Below are 18027 nucleotides of genomic sequence, written 5' to 3'. Positions count from 1 at the left end.
TCTCTCTCTCTCTCTCTCTCTCTCTCTCTCTCTCTCTTTTTATATATATATCTATATTTTTTTTTTTTTTTTTATCGCTGCTCTGGAGGTGCTATTTCAGCAAATTATTTCTTTGAGTGTATCTTCTAGGTAGCAATTACTGAATTATTTGACAATTATTTCAATAATCAATTCATCACGAGTATTCCAATTAATTGTTTCAGCCCTAGCAATCAAATGTCTTGCTTTAAAAAAAGGAATTTAGACTCCAGATGTTAAGGAGTCTATTTGGTAGCCACTATGATTTAATACATGAAAGATGTCAAATGTCTTTAAAATGTATTATTTTATAGACTTTTATTCTCTTCATTGTCACTGATTATGCTCAAAAATGAGCTCTAGTGTAAGCTTTTCTTGTGTTTTGTTTCAGGAATATTTGCTGACAATTATGTTTAAAGAGGTCTACTTTTCAGACAAAAGTCAAAACCTCTAAAGTTCTTTTATGCTTTGTTTATCAAAGCCAGATGCATCAGAAATATGAAGCATGAATGGTATGAAGCAGTAACTCTTAGGAGCACGCACACTTGCTCTGCACTGGAATTTAAGCTGCTGCGTTCGCACATTATCAGTCTGTCATTTTCAGTAGATATTAATAGGTTTGTTGCCTCAAAATATATAAAGAAGTTTGGAGTAAATGTCAGACACTTTTTTATTTCAGGCCCATTTGAAATATGTTGTAACTTTAAGGATAGCAATACATAAGACATTAAATTACAGAGTTGTGTTACAGTTTTTACGCAAAGTTAAAACCAACATCTTAAGTGTATCAACAACGGGAAACTATGGGATTAAGAAAAATGCAAGTTTTAGGGTGCATTCACATCAGCCTTGCTTAGTCCGCTTTAATCGAACGCTGGTTTGTTTGCCTTGATGATTGTAAAATAAATAAATGTTTGTGAGGTTTTAAAGCATATATGAATGCCAAGCAGACCAAAGACCAGGATCTGGTTCGCTCAGTACAGTGTGGTGTGAAAGCGATCTGCACCAGCTGGAAATGTAACAAATGTCACAAATTTGTTCCATATTCATAACTGAGTCTACTAGAATATTAGGTCTGGAAAGATTTACACGTACAGAAGAGAATGTTTGAAATGATAGAGACTTATAGTTTTATTTCCCTCTGTGTTTTAAAATATACTGAAGTGTAATATCTGGTGGTGTGTTGCTTATTCAGAAAGGTGTATGTGTCCACATTTCTGAAGCCTCATATCTTATTCATATCAACATCATAACAGTGGCGTTTTGGTTTCCAGCCACGTCAAAACTTTGAAATTCTAATCAAAGCTTTGAGACCTGAAATCAAAACAGGTCTGTTCTTATTGATTCAATGTTAGCTGTGTTTTTTTTTTTTCTTTTTGTATAGATTTTCCCTTCAAGGAGCCTGACTATCTTAATAGGTCTAGAAGTTTCTTAAAGGTTTTAGTACATATTTGTATTTTTTGAGGAATGTCTTTTGTGGTTGTTGTTTAACAAGTCAGTTTAAAACTGAGCTCCGATATTAAAGGCACCAAACTGAAGCAGTTACCCTTCAAACACTGGACATCCAGGAGCATCTTTTTCTCACAGCTCTTTAAGGTCAGCTGGTGTTTATCTTTATTTAGAACTGAACATATTGGAGAGGTTGTTTTGGTCAGATGCCCTGTCCATATGCAGTTTAAACAAAAACAGTTAATTTCAGGCACATTTAGGCTGGCTTTTTCACCAGTTCTAATAATTTTTCAACCACATCCCAGCAAAACTCAGGTAAGCTGTTTGCTTGAAGGATGTTTGATTATAATTTGATTCTAAGTTTGCAATGTAATATTCCTTACATTGAATGTGTACATTAACTTCTACATTTAATGTTGTGTGTGTGTGCGTGTGTGTGTGAAGCGTGTGTGTGAAAATCCTAATAAATTCCACCTAGGTTATCTGGTACCAAAAACCACGTTCAAGATGATTGAACTCAATTTTTTTCCCCATCCTAATGAGTTGGCCAATTTCCTATGTGAGTTTACAAGTAGCTAAGTAAGCTGAAGACGTGTCTGGTTTTTGTGTAATTTTACTAATATTTATTTCACCAGTTTAACCCAATTCAAATTTTGCAAGGAATTATCCTTTGGAAAATGGAAGTTTTAAATTCAGCAGGACTATTGTCTGAACCTGGAAGATGTTTAACAGTGGCTCCCAAAAGGTCCAGTGCCTTGTTTAAAATGCCTGTCTGCATACAAGTTTTACAATAGAAATCCACTTTATTTTGCTCTTGAACGCAGACACAATCAGCCTGTTGTCAAGGCAGCTGCAAGAGTAATGGCCCCAGGTCTGCTCCTGAACACAGACTAATGAGAAGCTCAAATCCGACAAGCACAGTGCATTTATCACGCACTCGCACTTAATGACACCACCACCCAGACTCAACAGCATGCTCACGCCGGTGACTGGCCTCTTTATGGATGGCCTCGTTTGTCCCCTCACTTTCCTATTATTAAAACTGCTTGGTCAAAGCTGGAGGGAGGAGAAAGGGAGGAGAAGGATGTGGGGACTGTTGGAAGGAGACTCTCTGGTAAGTGGGAACACATCTTCTGTTGAACATTGAGAGATTTGACAGATAAATATAATGTGCAGTGCTTTGATCCTCTAGTATGAATTGTAGTTTTATTTGAAGCGTGACATAAAGCCTTGAAGTACTCCTGATTTGGGGAACTTGAAAGAGCAGTCTGTCAAGGTAGAGTGTTTTCAAATGTTATCCATCTCACTGAATATAAATTCAGAAAAGCTGACCCTTTTAGATGAAACTCTTTCTTCTATACTGGTATTATTCATGCCAAGACTAAAATAATGACATTCTTGATCCAATGCCAGTAAAATACATCTTCATTGCACTGATTTCAGCGTTTGAGGAAAGTAAGGAAGGCTTGAAAGACGATTTGAGCCCCAATTAGATGGACTTCTAAGGAAGTTCTGCTGCCTCTAATGACTGTTGGAGGTTTAACAGAGATAAGCCCTTATCCTCTTTAAGCCTAGGAAAGGCAATGTTATCTATACCAGGATCAAGGCCATGCGTTAACACACAATTCAGTCACAGTAGACGCACGCGGAAAAGATAAGCACCCGATTGACGGAGTGAAGTGCCACCAGGGCCCCATGTATCCAGAACAGTGGACAACTGTGATTGATGCCCTCAGAGCTTATTTTCCCAACAATATAACTACGAAGTTCAGTTAATATAAAATGGATCAATATAAAAAAAAATCTCAAAATATTTACTTGGAGTGATGTAAAAATATATTTCCAGTGAGACTTGCCTCATTTATCAACTGTATTCCTGACAGAGGTGCTAAATGATTGACTGTAGGTGCAATATTTGATCAAATTAAGTGGTCTTAGTTGGTCTGAGTTTTTGTCTTTGTCAATAATTACAAGCTTAGACAGTTCCCTGAGAAGGTCTACTTGTTGTTGCTGCACCCATAAGCTGATGAAGCTTAAAGGGTTTGAACATGCATCCCAGGTAAAATGGGATTCTTTCTGTGATGATCTCAATAAGTTTCAAAATGAATGCAATTTGGTCTCTTGGCTTCAGATTTCACCTGTTGAAATTATGACACTGAAAATTATGTTGCATTTGATTCAAAGTCAAATTTATACCACAGGAGACAGCCATGGAGAATATGATCTTCTCTGAGTGCCTAATTAACCTCAGAGGAAAACTGCAGAACATTTATCTAAAAGGCTGCAGCCCAGGATTTGCACTTTTAAATCACATTCATTTGTGTTTTATGGCTACTGTAACTGTAGTTTGTTGCTAAAACACAGCCTGTCAATCTGAAAGTTGGGATTGAATGTCTAAATGCTTCCAGATCAGTGAGCTATGAGACACTGTCATTCCTGTCTTCATTTCCCTCCTCATTGGGATTTCTGTCTTTCTGCTGTCACTGTTCATGTCCTATTTCCTGTTTGATGCCTCGCTCTCACCTTATCGCTTACATGTTCCATGACTCGCTGCAGGCTTTGATGAGGTGCGAGGAGCCTCACTGTTCTTCTGCGTATGCTTGCCCGTGGCCACTGGCTTTTTTTTTTTTGGGCAGAAGTCAGTTCTTACAGCCATAAAATGAGATAAACTGAGGTCGGAAGCTGCAGGGGCCTTCAGTATGGGTTTGGATGATATCATCAGTAAAAGACTGCGGTAATAAAAGTGAGGTCAGCTGCCACCGTGGGCTACTACCCCTGAAAGGTAACGCTGTCCTGATAAGACTGCTGTCTCTTTTCATCTCCCCGTTTTAAAGCTTGTGGTGTGTGATGAAGCTGACATGTGGATCTCTGGTTTGAGTGGAAAAAACGACAAATAATTGGATGGATGCTTTCCGTAGAGTATGTTTGTCCCAACGACAATGATAAAGTGTTTAATCTTCCTAGGAATGGAGAACCACACAGGCATGATGATGCCATTATCTTTGAGAAGCATTCTCACCAAGAAGCCTCACTTTTACTCTTGATTTATATTTCCCCTCATCAACATCGACCACTCGGGTCGCTAAAACCCTTTGCATATAAAAGCAGGGCCCATTGCTTTTCTTCTCATTTAAAACAAATATTGCCAAATGTTCTTTTGTCCCATGGGCCTGTGCTGCTACTTCTTTCTATTCATGTCCTGAAAGTCCTGTTGGGACAACGTGACAGTGATGGATCTCCACGTTGACGGCTGTGTGAATACCTCCGTTAACAAGGAATAAAGGCAGTGGAGGAATCTTCATAGCTCTTTATCATCCTTTGATCAAGTCTCAGCCATCCTGTTTTCCCGTGTCTTATTGTTGGAGTTTAAATCTCAGCTTTGGCAAAGCTAAATCTGTGCCCTCCTCTTTTGTCAAGACTAAGAGATGGAAGCAGGAGGCCCCTCCTTGCATCACAGTGACATCAAAAGCTTATCACTCAGTATGAAGACATTCTGATCTACACAGGAAACAAGGTAGCAGTCTATTTCTGTTATCACTTGTAGCACGTCGTGATCGACTCATTTTTAAAGATGTCATTCATAATTTATTTCTTTTAATAGAAGGCAAAAACACTGCGGTAGACTGATAACTCATTCAGGATGTAGCATTATTTAGAAAATCATTTGTATCAAAGGGAAGATGGAGATCAAAGAAACCCTGGCTCGCTCTGTGTATCGCACAAAATAGTAAATGAAGAAAAAACTGGAAGGAACCTCTTTACATGGAGTTATACTTGGGGACATTTGTGAGTATTTTGTAATGATTATATCCTTTTAGTTTACAATTTATGCGCAGATTGCATTTGAAAAAAAAATAATAGTCTCTAAGTTTTATATTTGTCTGCATCTGTTGTAATAGAAATTGTATTTTGGAGGTTTGCACACCACAGTTTTTAATGTTTTATGTTGCTGAGATAGCAGTCTCAATGGCAGACTAAGCTCCTTACTCTCTCTGTGTTGCCATTTGGACAACAGAAGTGTAATTCCCTCTGCAGTTCTGTCCAAGTTGGATGAGGTGTTTCTTTTGTTTTCAAGTATTTATTTCAAATGTTTTAGGTTCAAGATGCTGTCAGCAGAATCTGCATCTGGCCAGCCAAGCCTCAGTAACAGAGAAATCAAAGCATTTGCTGGTTTACTGTCGTAAACTTGGAGAGGCAGCAGGCAAATTAATTCACTGGCACTCATACAAGCTACATTTACAGTGCAGGCAAACTCCTGGGCTTCCTGCATTTCCCGCATGTTCTTTGTTTTTTTTTTTTGTTTTTTTTTTCTTTTTTTCTTCATATGATATCGGGCTTTCCCCTTGATGTATGAAAATGTTTGCAATATGAATCTTACAATTCTCCAATTTGGAGTAATTTCTGCCTCAATAATTCAGAATATCATCAAAAGGTTAATTTACTTTAGCAAACCAACTCACAAAGTGAAATATAGATCATTCCATTTGCCTTGGTGAAACAATTTTGACGCTGTCCGTCATTCAGAAGTTTGATGATTGTCGTTGATAAATCTATATAAATTGCGCTCTGAAATATTTAACTTTTTTGGTGATATTCTAACTTATTGAGTTGCATTGGTAAGCGAATGTAGTTGTATACCAAGTGAAAGCTGTCAAGTAAAATGTGAAGTTAGAAAAAATTCATCACTGCAACACATTCTCTGTTTTCTTTTGCAAAATGCACCTTGGGAAAGTTAGAATACCTAAACACTTCAGCATCCACCCCTAAGCATTCCCCGGGGGTTTTCTTCAAGCCGATACGTTGGCTTACTTCAGCTGCTACATCAGATTAAAGTCCCTCAAGTAGAAAGGTAAAAGTGAAAACACGCAAAATACAGAAAACAGAAACACTCAGCTTTTTCTCCACTAGCGCTGAATTTCACATCTAGGGCCTCAGAGGAGTATCCAGTTATGACGTCCTTGAGGGAGTGACGGTGCTCGGAGTTTTGTCAATGTAGGGTTCAGGTTGTGTGTCCCTATAACATTCTGCATTATTGATGCCAAAGAGATTGGATGCCAGTTAACATTCACTTCCATATATATGAGATTTGAAAGAGAGATGATGCTTATTGGTGTGAACAAATGCCACCCAGCATTTTTTAACAGATCTGTTTGATTAGGTGCCTCCAGAGCAAGCCTCATTTTAAATACCATGAGCACCCCAGAAGATTGAAGGTGCATCTTGACTGACAGAGGGCACAGAGGGTTAGGGGAGTTATAGGTCTCTCTGTAGATTAATGTAAATAATTAACAGCCCACAGACAAATGAAAGGGATCTCACTGATGCACGCCCAATCCCTTTTTCCCTCATGGTCCTTTGGGCTTTTTCTTTCCCATTGCAAATAGACATGAAGACGATGGATGATGCCTGCAGCGATTTACCGATCGATCAGAGTACCGCCTCACTGTCTGAATCCTGCTTTAGATCCTTCTGTGTAAAGTCTGGCCAGCTTTCTGTCTGAATAAAGAAGTCCTGAGAGCAAGCCTTACTGGAGGCACACCTGCTGCTCCCTAAGACTAATACCTAGTGCACTCAGTGTCAGCCAACAACATCCATTTTTATTGAATATTCAATCTTTGAGAAGCCATGGATCTTTATTCCTATTCTTATAGAACAAGGTGAAAATTGGATCAAAGCCGTCCAGACACAGTTTCTTGAGGTTTTGTCTCTTTTTATCAACATGCCTTTATTTTAACACAAACTCTCTTAAGGTCTGTCATGGAAGCTCAAGTATAAAACACACTCTAATCTGTAGGGATTATTCATTGAGAACAGAGGAGCAGTATTTTGACTTGGGGTGACAGTCAATGGCCCCTGCGAGGGGACAACCCATCACTTGTCTGAATTTCATAGATGCTAAGGTCAGAGTAGTGCTCCCTTGAGAACTGACTGAGTGGCAGGATGGCAGAGGGTCCCAGCCTCTCCTGACAGATGCATCCCAGCCCAGATCCCATCCTCTCCTCTTCCTAAAATGGCACAATGGAGACTCTTGGGGAGTAGAAACAATATCATACTGACACAAGGCAGCTGATATACTAATCCAAGAACTCTAGGCCTAAAGGGACCATTGATTTTCTATTCCTTGTAAAATGCAAGAAGCCACCCGTCATTTGTCTTCGACCGTAAAAGCTAATGAACTTAATAAAATGTTCCCCTCGAGCCATTTTGTTTTGGACACTGGGCTCTGAAATATTCAGAAATCCCCAGCTACTTTATCTAACATGTTTTTACTCAGCTGCTTAGACGACTTCTTCAATTGTCTATCTTGCCAGGTAGCTCTGGAGGTCTAGTTCTTGAGTATCATTATATAAACCGAGATACCAAAAATATATTTTGAAATAAGACTCGGGGCTTTTTTTATTATATAAAAATCTTAAGTCTAAATCTTGGACTCATAATTTCAAAGTCTCATTCATTATCTCCATTCCGCTGTTGCCAAGGCATTCTTTATTAGGATGGTTTGTAACTACCCTGAAATAAACTATTGCACCACGTCTGACACACACGTGAAAACAAGTCTATAGAATCCACCTCTTTCTCCTGTGGGGGTTGTTCTCTCAATTGTTGTTCAAAGATCCAGGATCCCAGTTCCAGTTTGCCCTGGCAACGTCTGGATGCTTAACCACTGGAAATCTAATTAGCAAAGGTTTCCTCAGCCTTGCTGGGTTGAGAGTATAGTTGCAATAACCTGCAGGTACAGAAAGAAATTGCTAAAAAATATATATAGTATGGTAATATTCAAGTGCAATGTTAAATTCATCTGCAGAAAATTCAGTTCCACACACCATCTAATAGTTTTCTAAGTCAGCTGTTGATGTTTTTGTGGTGTTAACTCCCAACATAAGAATGATGCAAGTGTTTGAGAAAAACAACTTGGATCTGATTGGAATGAGTTGTGTGATTTGTGTCATGAGACTGCAATCAGAACAGTGGTCCAGTGAATCTTACCAAAGGGGAACTGGGAGGGACAACATGGCTCAGGACTCAACAACACAATCTTTGTCTGAAAAACAACCATTTCTGTCATGCACTGCTTCTCCTCCAGTCACATTTCAACTCATGTGGTTGTTTTGACAAGACATTGGAACCATTGGGTGGATGCAGGCCCTGGAAAGCATGGAGAACCAGAAAACTTGACACACAAATGTACGGTTTGATATGCTGGTTTGAAACTTTACATCTTTGTAAACACAACTATCAAACTTTAGAGGCTGTTTAAAGCAGCTAAGGTACTGGTATAAGAGTAGCCCCAGAAATCCTACTGGAAACTCAGTCATACTTTTTCTTGCATACTTTTCATAACATAACATATCACATACAAAATTACAATTGTTTCTTCTGATTCTCATTAAATTTTCAATGTCCTATGGTTTGCTTTTCTTTATTTGTGAATCCTAATATTCCATAAAACATGTTTAATTCTTGATGTATTACCTGATCACCTTTTATGCCATTATTATGGCACAAGTGATGATGTGACTAATAATGTCTAAACATTGCAAAAAGGTCCACAAATACTGTGCTCCATAGTGGAACACAGTATTTGTGGGAATTAGGGAGGAGAGCCATCCATGAATGGTTGTGATTTCCAAATACTTGAGACCATTTCTAAAAATGTTTAGGAATTCCTATTGTAATAGTTCAGACACCAAATATGTGCTGGTATGCATTTGTACTCACAGAGGAAATCATCTTGGCATTATCACAGAGGTTAACTTTCACAATCTTCCTTGTTTTGCGATTTGGGTGTCCAGCCAATCGGCTTCGAGGAAAATGAATGGCGCTCTGGATTCTTTGCAAAGCCCAGCCAAAATGTTGTCTAGTCACATTGCACTGAGGTAGTTTAGCATCCCAAGCTGCATTTTATTTTGAATAATTTAGATGTGCTGTACAGAAAATTCTGCCAATCTGCAATTTCTTTTTTTTTTTTTTTTTTACAAATAACTGGGGGTTGTTTCACAACAAATGATGCCATATTAAACTGCAATTAGGTGCTTCTAACAATATGTCAAAGTGAAAAGTGCTTTGGCATACAGACACAGGAAACCGTGTTGGCTATCATTGTAAACATGTTTCAAAAAGCTTTAAAATAAATTCATGTTTTACTGCAGTAAGATAATATCCCACTGCAAATTTTACAAACATGTAACTGTTAGATTGTAGTACATTTTAGAGCAGAAGAAAAATCACACGTTGAGAAATAAATCCTCATCCTCTGTCACAATTATTGATCTCCCTGCTGTCAATGATGTGTTTACTGGATCTTTTTCTTTTAATTTTTGAATCATTATTCTGCTAAACCTGCAATAACCAATTTCCGTCTTGCTGGCAATGTTAGTCAGATTCTTGTCTAAAATGTTCTGGCATTTCCCTGAAGCCATCCCATTGCCAAGGTTCCCAGGTTCTTTGGAAGGAAAACTGGCCCATAATATCCCAGATCAGTCACAATGTAAAACAGTGGGCTTGAGGAGCCACATATTCATCTTTTGTTGTCCACCAGGCCCATCTGGAGGTTTTGTTGCAGAATAGTCACATTTTACAAAAGCATTTAGCAAACGTTCTTACACTTGTAGTAAGAATGGTGGTAGGACAGAAAATGTTTTTCCTGTCAACCCTCTGAAACAATTGCTTGGCATATAAATGGCATCTAATGGTTGGCAAGGGGAATTGGTGAAGCCAGTATCTGCTTCTGGTGAACTGTGGCTTTTTTACCCTCCCTTACCATCCTCACCATCCTCATCACTGTGAGTAGGTACAAATCCAGGCTGGGTGCCATTAGTTAAGGTTAACCACGGATGCATCCGTGTCATGACCTACTTGTGCTCCAGAGAAACGGAAAGTTATGCATTACAAATTAGAAGTTGCTAGAAAGCAAGGCTAACATAAAATGATTTTAAAACTACTTACTGTAAATAATGTTTTACTTCCATTTCTTTAAAGATATCATTGCGGTTCTGGCAAATATGCCACCAGTGACTTCAGTTAATAATTAATTGTTAACTTGGGATTTTTATCCTGTCTTAGTTGATGTACTCTAATTAATTTGTTTTTAATTTTTCAGTGTGCTGAAAGAAGGTGGATTTATGCGAGTACAACTATGGGTGCTAATAAATGTGTCAGTGTCTATCTGTATAAGTTCCCCATAAGCTCAGGGATATCCATTTGGTGACTACACAGATGTATGTTATAAAATATTCATTGGCTATTGTAGTTTTGCAGATTAGTCTTCATACAACTGGGAAATTGCAGAAAGACCAGAGAGCAGTTCTGGATCTAGAGAATGCTCTGCTTTTAATAGTGTGCAGCAGGTGTTGGTTAAAATGTATTTATATTCTAAGATTAGACAGATGCATGAAAAGCAATGGAGCTGTTTGAGGATAAAATTGAAGTTTGAATTTTAAATTACATTTTATGAGACTGTAATACCAGAACAAGTGGGGGGCTATAAACCAATAAAGTTTCGTCGACTCGGGCTCATTTATCCTGTTAGTCAAGTGCCTCATGTCTTTACAACCATTTCATATCAGCCCACAGATACAAAGCTTTCTATTTGTTAATGTAAATGTTAGATAATCAATAAGATGCTCCCACATCTCAGAAGCTTTTATCCTCTAAAGCAGTACAACTGTCAATGTCTCCCAGATGGCTTAACAAGTCCAGTTCATTAAAAGCGAACGATCGGGGCCCTTTCTTCCAAACCCTCCAACACAGAGAGCAAGCAGTGGATGGGAGAAGCGGTGGTTTATTTCCCTTTGACAGCTGTCAGCTCATCAGCCACCCACTCCCTCTTTAGACTCGTAGTCATTAACCCATCGACTCTCTGTTAGGTTGAATTAAGAAAGTTAAGACTTCCACTTGGGGTTGTCTCAATGGTGCATTTACATGGCAGGTAAACAAGGGATCTCAGCAGCTGATCTGTTCCTATTGCAACCATTTAGGGTAAATGTGACAAACATACCTCTCTGTTGAATAAACGTATTCATGTCAGCAGTTTAGTATCATATTTGAAATTTGTTTTTCTGTTCCAAATGTAGTACAGCAACTCTGTTTTGGTACCTGAAAGAGATGCATCTGACACATGGTTTTCACCATTTCCTGGGTGCCTTTTGAGCTCAATGCGCTCTATAAAAAACACAATCAACCTAATTTAATTTGAAGGGTCTGATTTAGGTAATTGAGTTGGAAGTACAGTATTTTATTTAATTTAAGTTTGAAAATGAAATTAGTGATCTGCATTGGACCTGAAAACTGTCTCCACTCTCTACAATATCAGATCTACAGTTTAGACCAACCAGTTTTACAACATGCCTCTGAAGGAAGCTGATTAGCTTGTTTATTACAGACTGAGTGATAAAATCTACCATTGTATTTCTTTCTTCTTACTGATGCTTTGTCCTAAACTGGCGATCAAGTCAGTGATTTATAAATCTTGAGTTCAATTTGTCCTTAAGATGACCCCTTCTCTTCAGTTTGGTAGAACATTTGAACCAGAAATGCTTATAAATGAAAGATGTCTAACCTTATCTCCAAACCGTCATGAAGTTTTGAACTGATTACATGTCTGAGTGTAATAACTTGTGTGTTGTGCAATTTCTTGCATTCAGTGTGTTTGTCTTGTTTTGCATGCATCTTCGTCTCCTGGCAGTGTTCCCTGAGTTAAGTAGGTTGTCAGTGAGTTCAGACTGATTTTGGCCTTTCTCACGTGGAAATAATGTTCCTTGGATGTGCTGCACACGGAAACTGCTTGAGCACATCCATAACAGACGTTGGTCATATTCTGTGGATTGCTTTGATGTTTAAAATCATGGCTATCAGAACAAAATTCATGCAAACCATTGCAACCTATCAGATATTGTCCTCATATACTGCCTAAGGCTTGCAGCACAAGCTGTTGTAATTCACAAAGAAAACATAGCCAAACTCCCTCCTGCTCCTATCAGTTTATAAAGTTGTAATCATTACTTGACCTCATCGCTAAATGCAACATCCTCTGCTGCATTGCAATGAAGCAGAATGTCCTCAGTACAGATAGTTTTTTTTGTATTCTCTCTGGGCTTCCTTTTCTGTTCTCACCTAAAAACATGTGGCTAAAGTTTTATTGCCAAGTGACAAAGTTCATAAATGTGGGAACACCTTTCAGTGTAGGCAGTATGCTGGACAAACTTATCAGTGTAGACAGTATGCTGGACAAACTTATGCACTAGTTGAAGTCATCACAATTTAAAGTTGTGTTTCCCATAATTGCAGCCAACCAGCATCAGATACAAAACATTTGGGACGACAATCCAGACTGACATTTTATTATGCTTTTTAGGTAAACTGAAGTGAATTCTCAACTAACTGTATCACCTAAATAGAATGAGTTTTATTCTCTGCAAATACAGGGACTTTTACCACCAGTATAAACAAATTAGATACAGTTTCTTGCCTTGACATATTTTTTTCTTGATAAAACTGTCGGTGCATCTTGTATTCCCTTTGGTTCCAAATCTGACATCGTTAATTTTAGATTCTCTGTTTTCGGTTTCTGAATTTCTTATTTTATTTTTCTCTGCCCCTGATTATGTGAAAAATGAGGAAATGTTTGTTATTAGTGGTGCAGAAATGTGCCTCGTTGACACTTCAGAGACAAATTAAGTGGAAAACTAGTTATTGTCTTGAGTTGTTTTGATGGAACTTGGAGTTTGATGCAGGCATATTCTGGGGAATTGAAGAGTCTGTACGTGGTTCTGAGCTTTAAAAATGCTACCAACTACCAAATGATTCTTTAAATAATTTTAAATTAGTTTCTGCAAATAATTTTAACATGTCATTGAACATCTGAATATCAGAAAATGTAAAGAAAAATATATAATATGTGCTGTCTTTGGCGCATGTGAACTTACCAGTTCACCTTGGAACCAGGAGCTCCTCTAATAAACAAACCTAACAGGAAGCTTTTGTTTGAGTATTACCTTCGATAATCACCTTTTGTGTCACCTTTAGACCCATGGTTCTCAAACTGTGGCACAACTACCTTCATACTCAAAGTTTTGCTCAAAAGAAAGATTAAACACAACCATTTGAGAGACCTGAAATGAATGGTGGAGAACAGGGATAAGTGCTGGCAGCATTCTTTGCTGTGTTAGTTTTTACTCTGAGGTCAGAACTTGGATCTGGGAATAAAGTCACACCCAACTTCACAGTGTTCCAGCTGCAAGTTGAACAGCTGGATTTGTCCATTTTTGTGCTCACTGAACAGGATATCTACTAATGGCAACACTAGCTAATAACATAGTTCTAATTTTTTACTTTTAAGCATCATATCATACATTCATTTTAAAGAAATATTAAAAATGCAATGATTAGTGACTAGCTTAAGGAAACAGGAGATCAAATAAAGAGTTTATTACTGAAGAGAAATTCCTCCACGTTAATCGTGTGGCTTGCATTTGGGTTTTAGGGCTTTGGGTTGGAGAAAAACTACCAATGTTTTCACTTGAAACTACAGCTTCAAAAAGCCTTCATGTTTATTTTTGCAACTTTAAAGCAAAGTAAAACTAGTTGACTTTTTAAATGTGTTTTAGGACAATGACTGACAAAGTCGATGTCTGGTTTTATAGTGCCTGACATGATGTTTGTATCAGAAGACCTGTTTAGTTAGGTGTTATTTGCTATCATTTAACACTCTTCTAGATTCCTGATACAACTTCCAATCCAACACAAACTATAAACACACAGCTAAATACGAAAGCAAAATTTCTTTTAGAGGATTGGAAACAATTGAATTACAGCTTAGAGCATTAGAGTCAATGTTTTTTATCATTAGCAGTTAAGATCAATATGTTTACGATTGGAATTCATTTTTCCCCCTTTGAATAAAAGCATTTAAAAGCCTAATATTTGACTGAAATATATGCAAATACATTAAGTTATCCAGTTATTTCTGTGTTCTGTAATGAAAGGTGATTTTTGCATTACTGAAAACTGCTGCTGAGTGTGGACAGTTTATTTCTTCTTAACTTCAAATTTTCCAGCTTAGAGTTATTCCTTTCTCTCAGAAGTCATTAGTCTGGTTACACTTTCCTATCTCTATGGTTCATGACCTGCAGCTTACTGTAGGTCGGCTACATAAACCCCATAATTCCTTTGGTGCTCACTCAGTCTTCATAGAACAATGCTGAGCTTTGCAACCTTTCTGCTGCAGGATTTAATTCCCTTTACCTGCTGTCCAAACTCCCCAAGTATTAGTGTGTGGCAGCATGTGAATGATGAATTTTAATTTTGCACATTTAGGTGCTTAATGAAGATAGACCACCAAGAATATCAATTTCTTTGAGTTAATGTTTTCTGACTTTGATTCTGACTTTGACACTCTTAATGTATATATTTATGATCACCTACCTATTTTCCTTCATTCTTTCTTTAACCAGGACTAAACTCCTTGATTTTAATGGTCTTTTTTGTTATTATTATTATTATTATTATTAGACTGTCCTGACAATTTTACTGTTGAAACAATTAGTTACATAAAAATGTCATTAAACTCCTTTTGCTGGCACAATGTCCCTGTCACTTCAGGACATATAGTCCACTAGACTCCTGAAGGTGTGCTGTACATTCACACTGCAATCAGGATGTTGTGATGGAAGGCTGTAACAGTGTCGTGTCAGCTCTGAAAGACATTCATGGATGGTGAATGTTGCAGGTGGTCCGATAGCCTGCTTCTTCAAAGCTCGTTATTTTGTGCTGGTACTTTTTCTGACATGTCATCACCTTCTTTTCTTTTTTTTTCTTTTTTTTTCTGCTCTTATCTCAGTAGTTGAGAAGATGCTCAGTGTTCCATTTCTGAATTGACTGGGAGTAAATGTAAACACAGAAAAAAAAAAAAAAAAAAAAAAAAATTATATAGCTTAGTTAATTATTTGCTTTAATTTCCATTGTTTAAATCAAATTTAAACATAGACCAATAAAAAAATGTGACAATCCACTTTATTTCCTATTAGTTTATCCTGGATTCTAAGCAATAATTTTATTTTGCCATTTTATTTCTCATTTTAGGTGAGTTGGGGGAGCCTACTGTCGACCATGAGTTTCTAGTGAAGTTTCATCTTCTGCCAAAATGAGGCTGACGTCCGGATCGCCTCGGCCCATCCTGCCAGCCTTTCTGGCTTTCACCGTAGCCGCCTTTTTACCTCAGCTGTCCTCGGGAGCTGCACCGTTTCCACAAGACCTGGAACCAATCAGCGTCGTGGGCAGAGAAAGTAAGTTCAAAATCGTCTGTGTTGCCATGGTGAATCTTGTTGCAGGAGTAATTGTAAAACAAGGTGAGGGTCACAAAGGGATTATATATTGTCAGCAGGGAGCATTCCTTAGTGAAAGCGGATGAGTTGAAGACCACGTTTGTTGAAAGTAACTGTGCAGAGATTTGTTATAGGGCTTGAATGCAGACAGTTTTTTTTTCTTAATTTTGATATGAAAACAGAAAAGACACAATGAAGAATCTGAGCTGAGTTTTGAACTGTCCACAAACTGTCAAACCAGAGACAGAACAAGTCCAAATTCCAAACTTTCAACTGAATTGCTTGTTAGTTACAACTGTTTACATCTATACTGATATTTTAAATGTGTAACAACTCTTTTCTGCTTTTTTTCTGTTTGATAAACTTTATAAACTATAAATGTTCACTAATATGTATTGTCCCATTTTTTAAAATAAACTTGAACTTGTACTATAAGGGAAAATTCACAACATAAGAAATAGTGCAGTTATTGAAAATATGTCCTATTATAAAACCCTATAGTGTTGAGAGAAGAAGTATTTTTATGTTTTCTAATTAAATACGTAAACAAATCACCTCTGAGATGATTTTATTTAACACCTTCAGTTCATTCAAATGCAAAAATAACAAAAAAATTCAAAAAATAACTAAAAAATTGTTTAAAAAAATGTAAAAAACAAAGACAAAAACCACAAAATAACACTACTAAATGAGAAATCTGCAAAGGGCCCTAAATATTTTAAACACATACAATTAAACATCACTACTGTCAACTTTTGGTCAGCTTGTTTCTTATCCCTTGTATACAATACAACAACATCTATATTGATCTGATGGGCAACCTTCTAGTAAATCAGCTGACAGGCTGAAAAGTAAAGGTCTCACACCAACCCTTGTTGAATCTTGTTGTTTTAGGTCATATTTCAACTTGCCTGTCACATTGTTGGTACACCTCCACATCCAAAATGAATGACAATGAAGGTTATTTATTTTTACTACTACTACAGCTAGCACTACTCCAACTCTTAAAGCAGCTCTCTTTATTCTTTCTTGTCCTTTTTGTACTTATTTTTCTTTTTTTAATTATTTCTTGTTCTTGTTCTGTTGAAAACTGACTGACGTTTTCAGAGTTGCTCAAATGAAGCTGCTAAGAGTGAACTTTTATTTATCGGACAGTCAGGAAATAAAAGTGGCAATGACTGCTATAAATTCACTATATTTCACTTGAGATCATTCATTTTGATTGAATATCAGTGCAATTTCAGTGATGGCCAGTAGAACCTAATGAAAAAAAAATGTAACTGAGAACCACTATAAAATAAAAACTTGAGACAAGGTTACACTGCACAGTTTAACATCCCTAACACACTGTCTTTAACATAATATCCAAGAGAGTCGTCTGTGGTATCCTGTCATTGAAGAGGTCTGGAGAAGAGGCCTTGGCTACCAACCATTATGACCCATAATTGATTTAAGAGGTGGCAGAGATGATGGCCCTCATGCTGTAATTGATCTATCTGGAGCAGAGGAACGCAACCATTAGCAGAAATAGCTGCACTAATAGTACTATATGTGGAGCTGCATCCCAGGTGTAATGAGAGCAATTTGTCACCTCTGGTTCAAGCAGGTGACAGAGCGGGACAAGGTCTCTCACAACTTTGACATGTCCATTATGAATCATAGTACTTTGTCTGAAACAAGTCTATGAAATCACACCTAAATGACATCTCCTTGTGAGAAATGGGACTATGTTAGCATCATATTCTTGTTTGTGACAGATTGTGTGGACTGTAAAGTCAGCAAATCTTCTAATGTGAGTGAAGATGTTTTATCCTGAAACTTATAAAAGTCAAAGCTATTTGGCGACTTTTCTTTGGAATTAGTTTCTTAGCTTGATGTTCTGAGTGGTCCAAGCGTTTGGCTGATCAAAGGGCGTGCCGCAGAAAACCAATGACTGTATCTAATGATTCTTCTTTTATGTGGTCCTTTCCATCAAAACTCCTTCCAGCAAGTTGGCAGAACACATAATGTTCCTGCTCATCTACTTTGCATTACTTCAAAACAGCTTATTGGTTTGAAATGGTGAGCTAATTCTCTACAGCGGTTAAAACCATAGAGCGTATAGCTTAATCATTCCCTGTGTAAACATGTTTTACAAGTAGCTTTCTGTGTAAACCTGTGTGTGACCTCAGCATGTCTTCAATTATTATTTTTTAGATCAGATATGAATTCCCAGGGAATGCAACGTACAGAGGACATT

The 18027-nt window shown here is 37.5% G+C and overlaps 1 protein-coding gene across 4 annotated transcripts in view; it reads left to right on the top strand.

Moving 5' to 3' along the window:
• Window positions 1-18027, top strand: part of sema6cb (semaphorin 6Cb) — a 117552-nt gene that overhangs the window by 33830 nt on the left and 65695 nt on the right. For all 4 annotated transcript variants that reach the window (XM_016665320.1, XM_007540856.2, XM_007540855.2 and 1 more), the window contains one exon: window positions 15547-15749. In XM_016665320.1, the coding sequence (XP_016520806.1) occupies window positions 15608-15749 (142 nt within the window). In that variant the 5' untranslated portion in view covers window positions 15547-15607. The remainder of the gene's footprint in view (window positions 1-15546; window positions 15750-18027) is intronic.

Source organism: Poecilia formosa, unplaced genomic scaffold (genome assembly GCF_000485575.1).
Source record: "Poecilia formosa unplaced genomic scaffold, Poecilia_formosa-5.1.2 Scaffold567, whole genome shotgun sequence".
NCBI lineage: Eukaryota > Metazoa > Chordata > Actinopteri > Cyprinodontiformes > Poeciliidae > Poecilia > Poecilia formosa.
The sequence above is the reverse complement of the archived record's forward strand: the minus strand, read 5'-3'. Positions and strand labels throughout refer to the sequence as shown.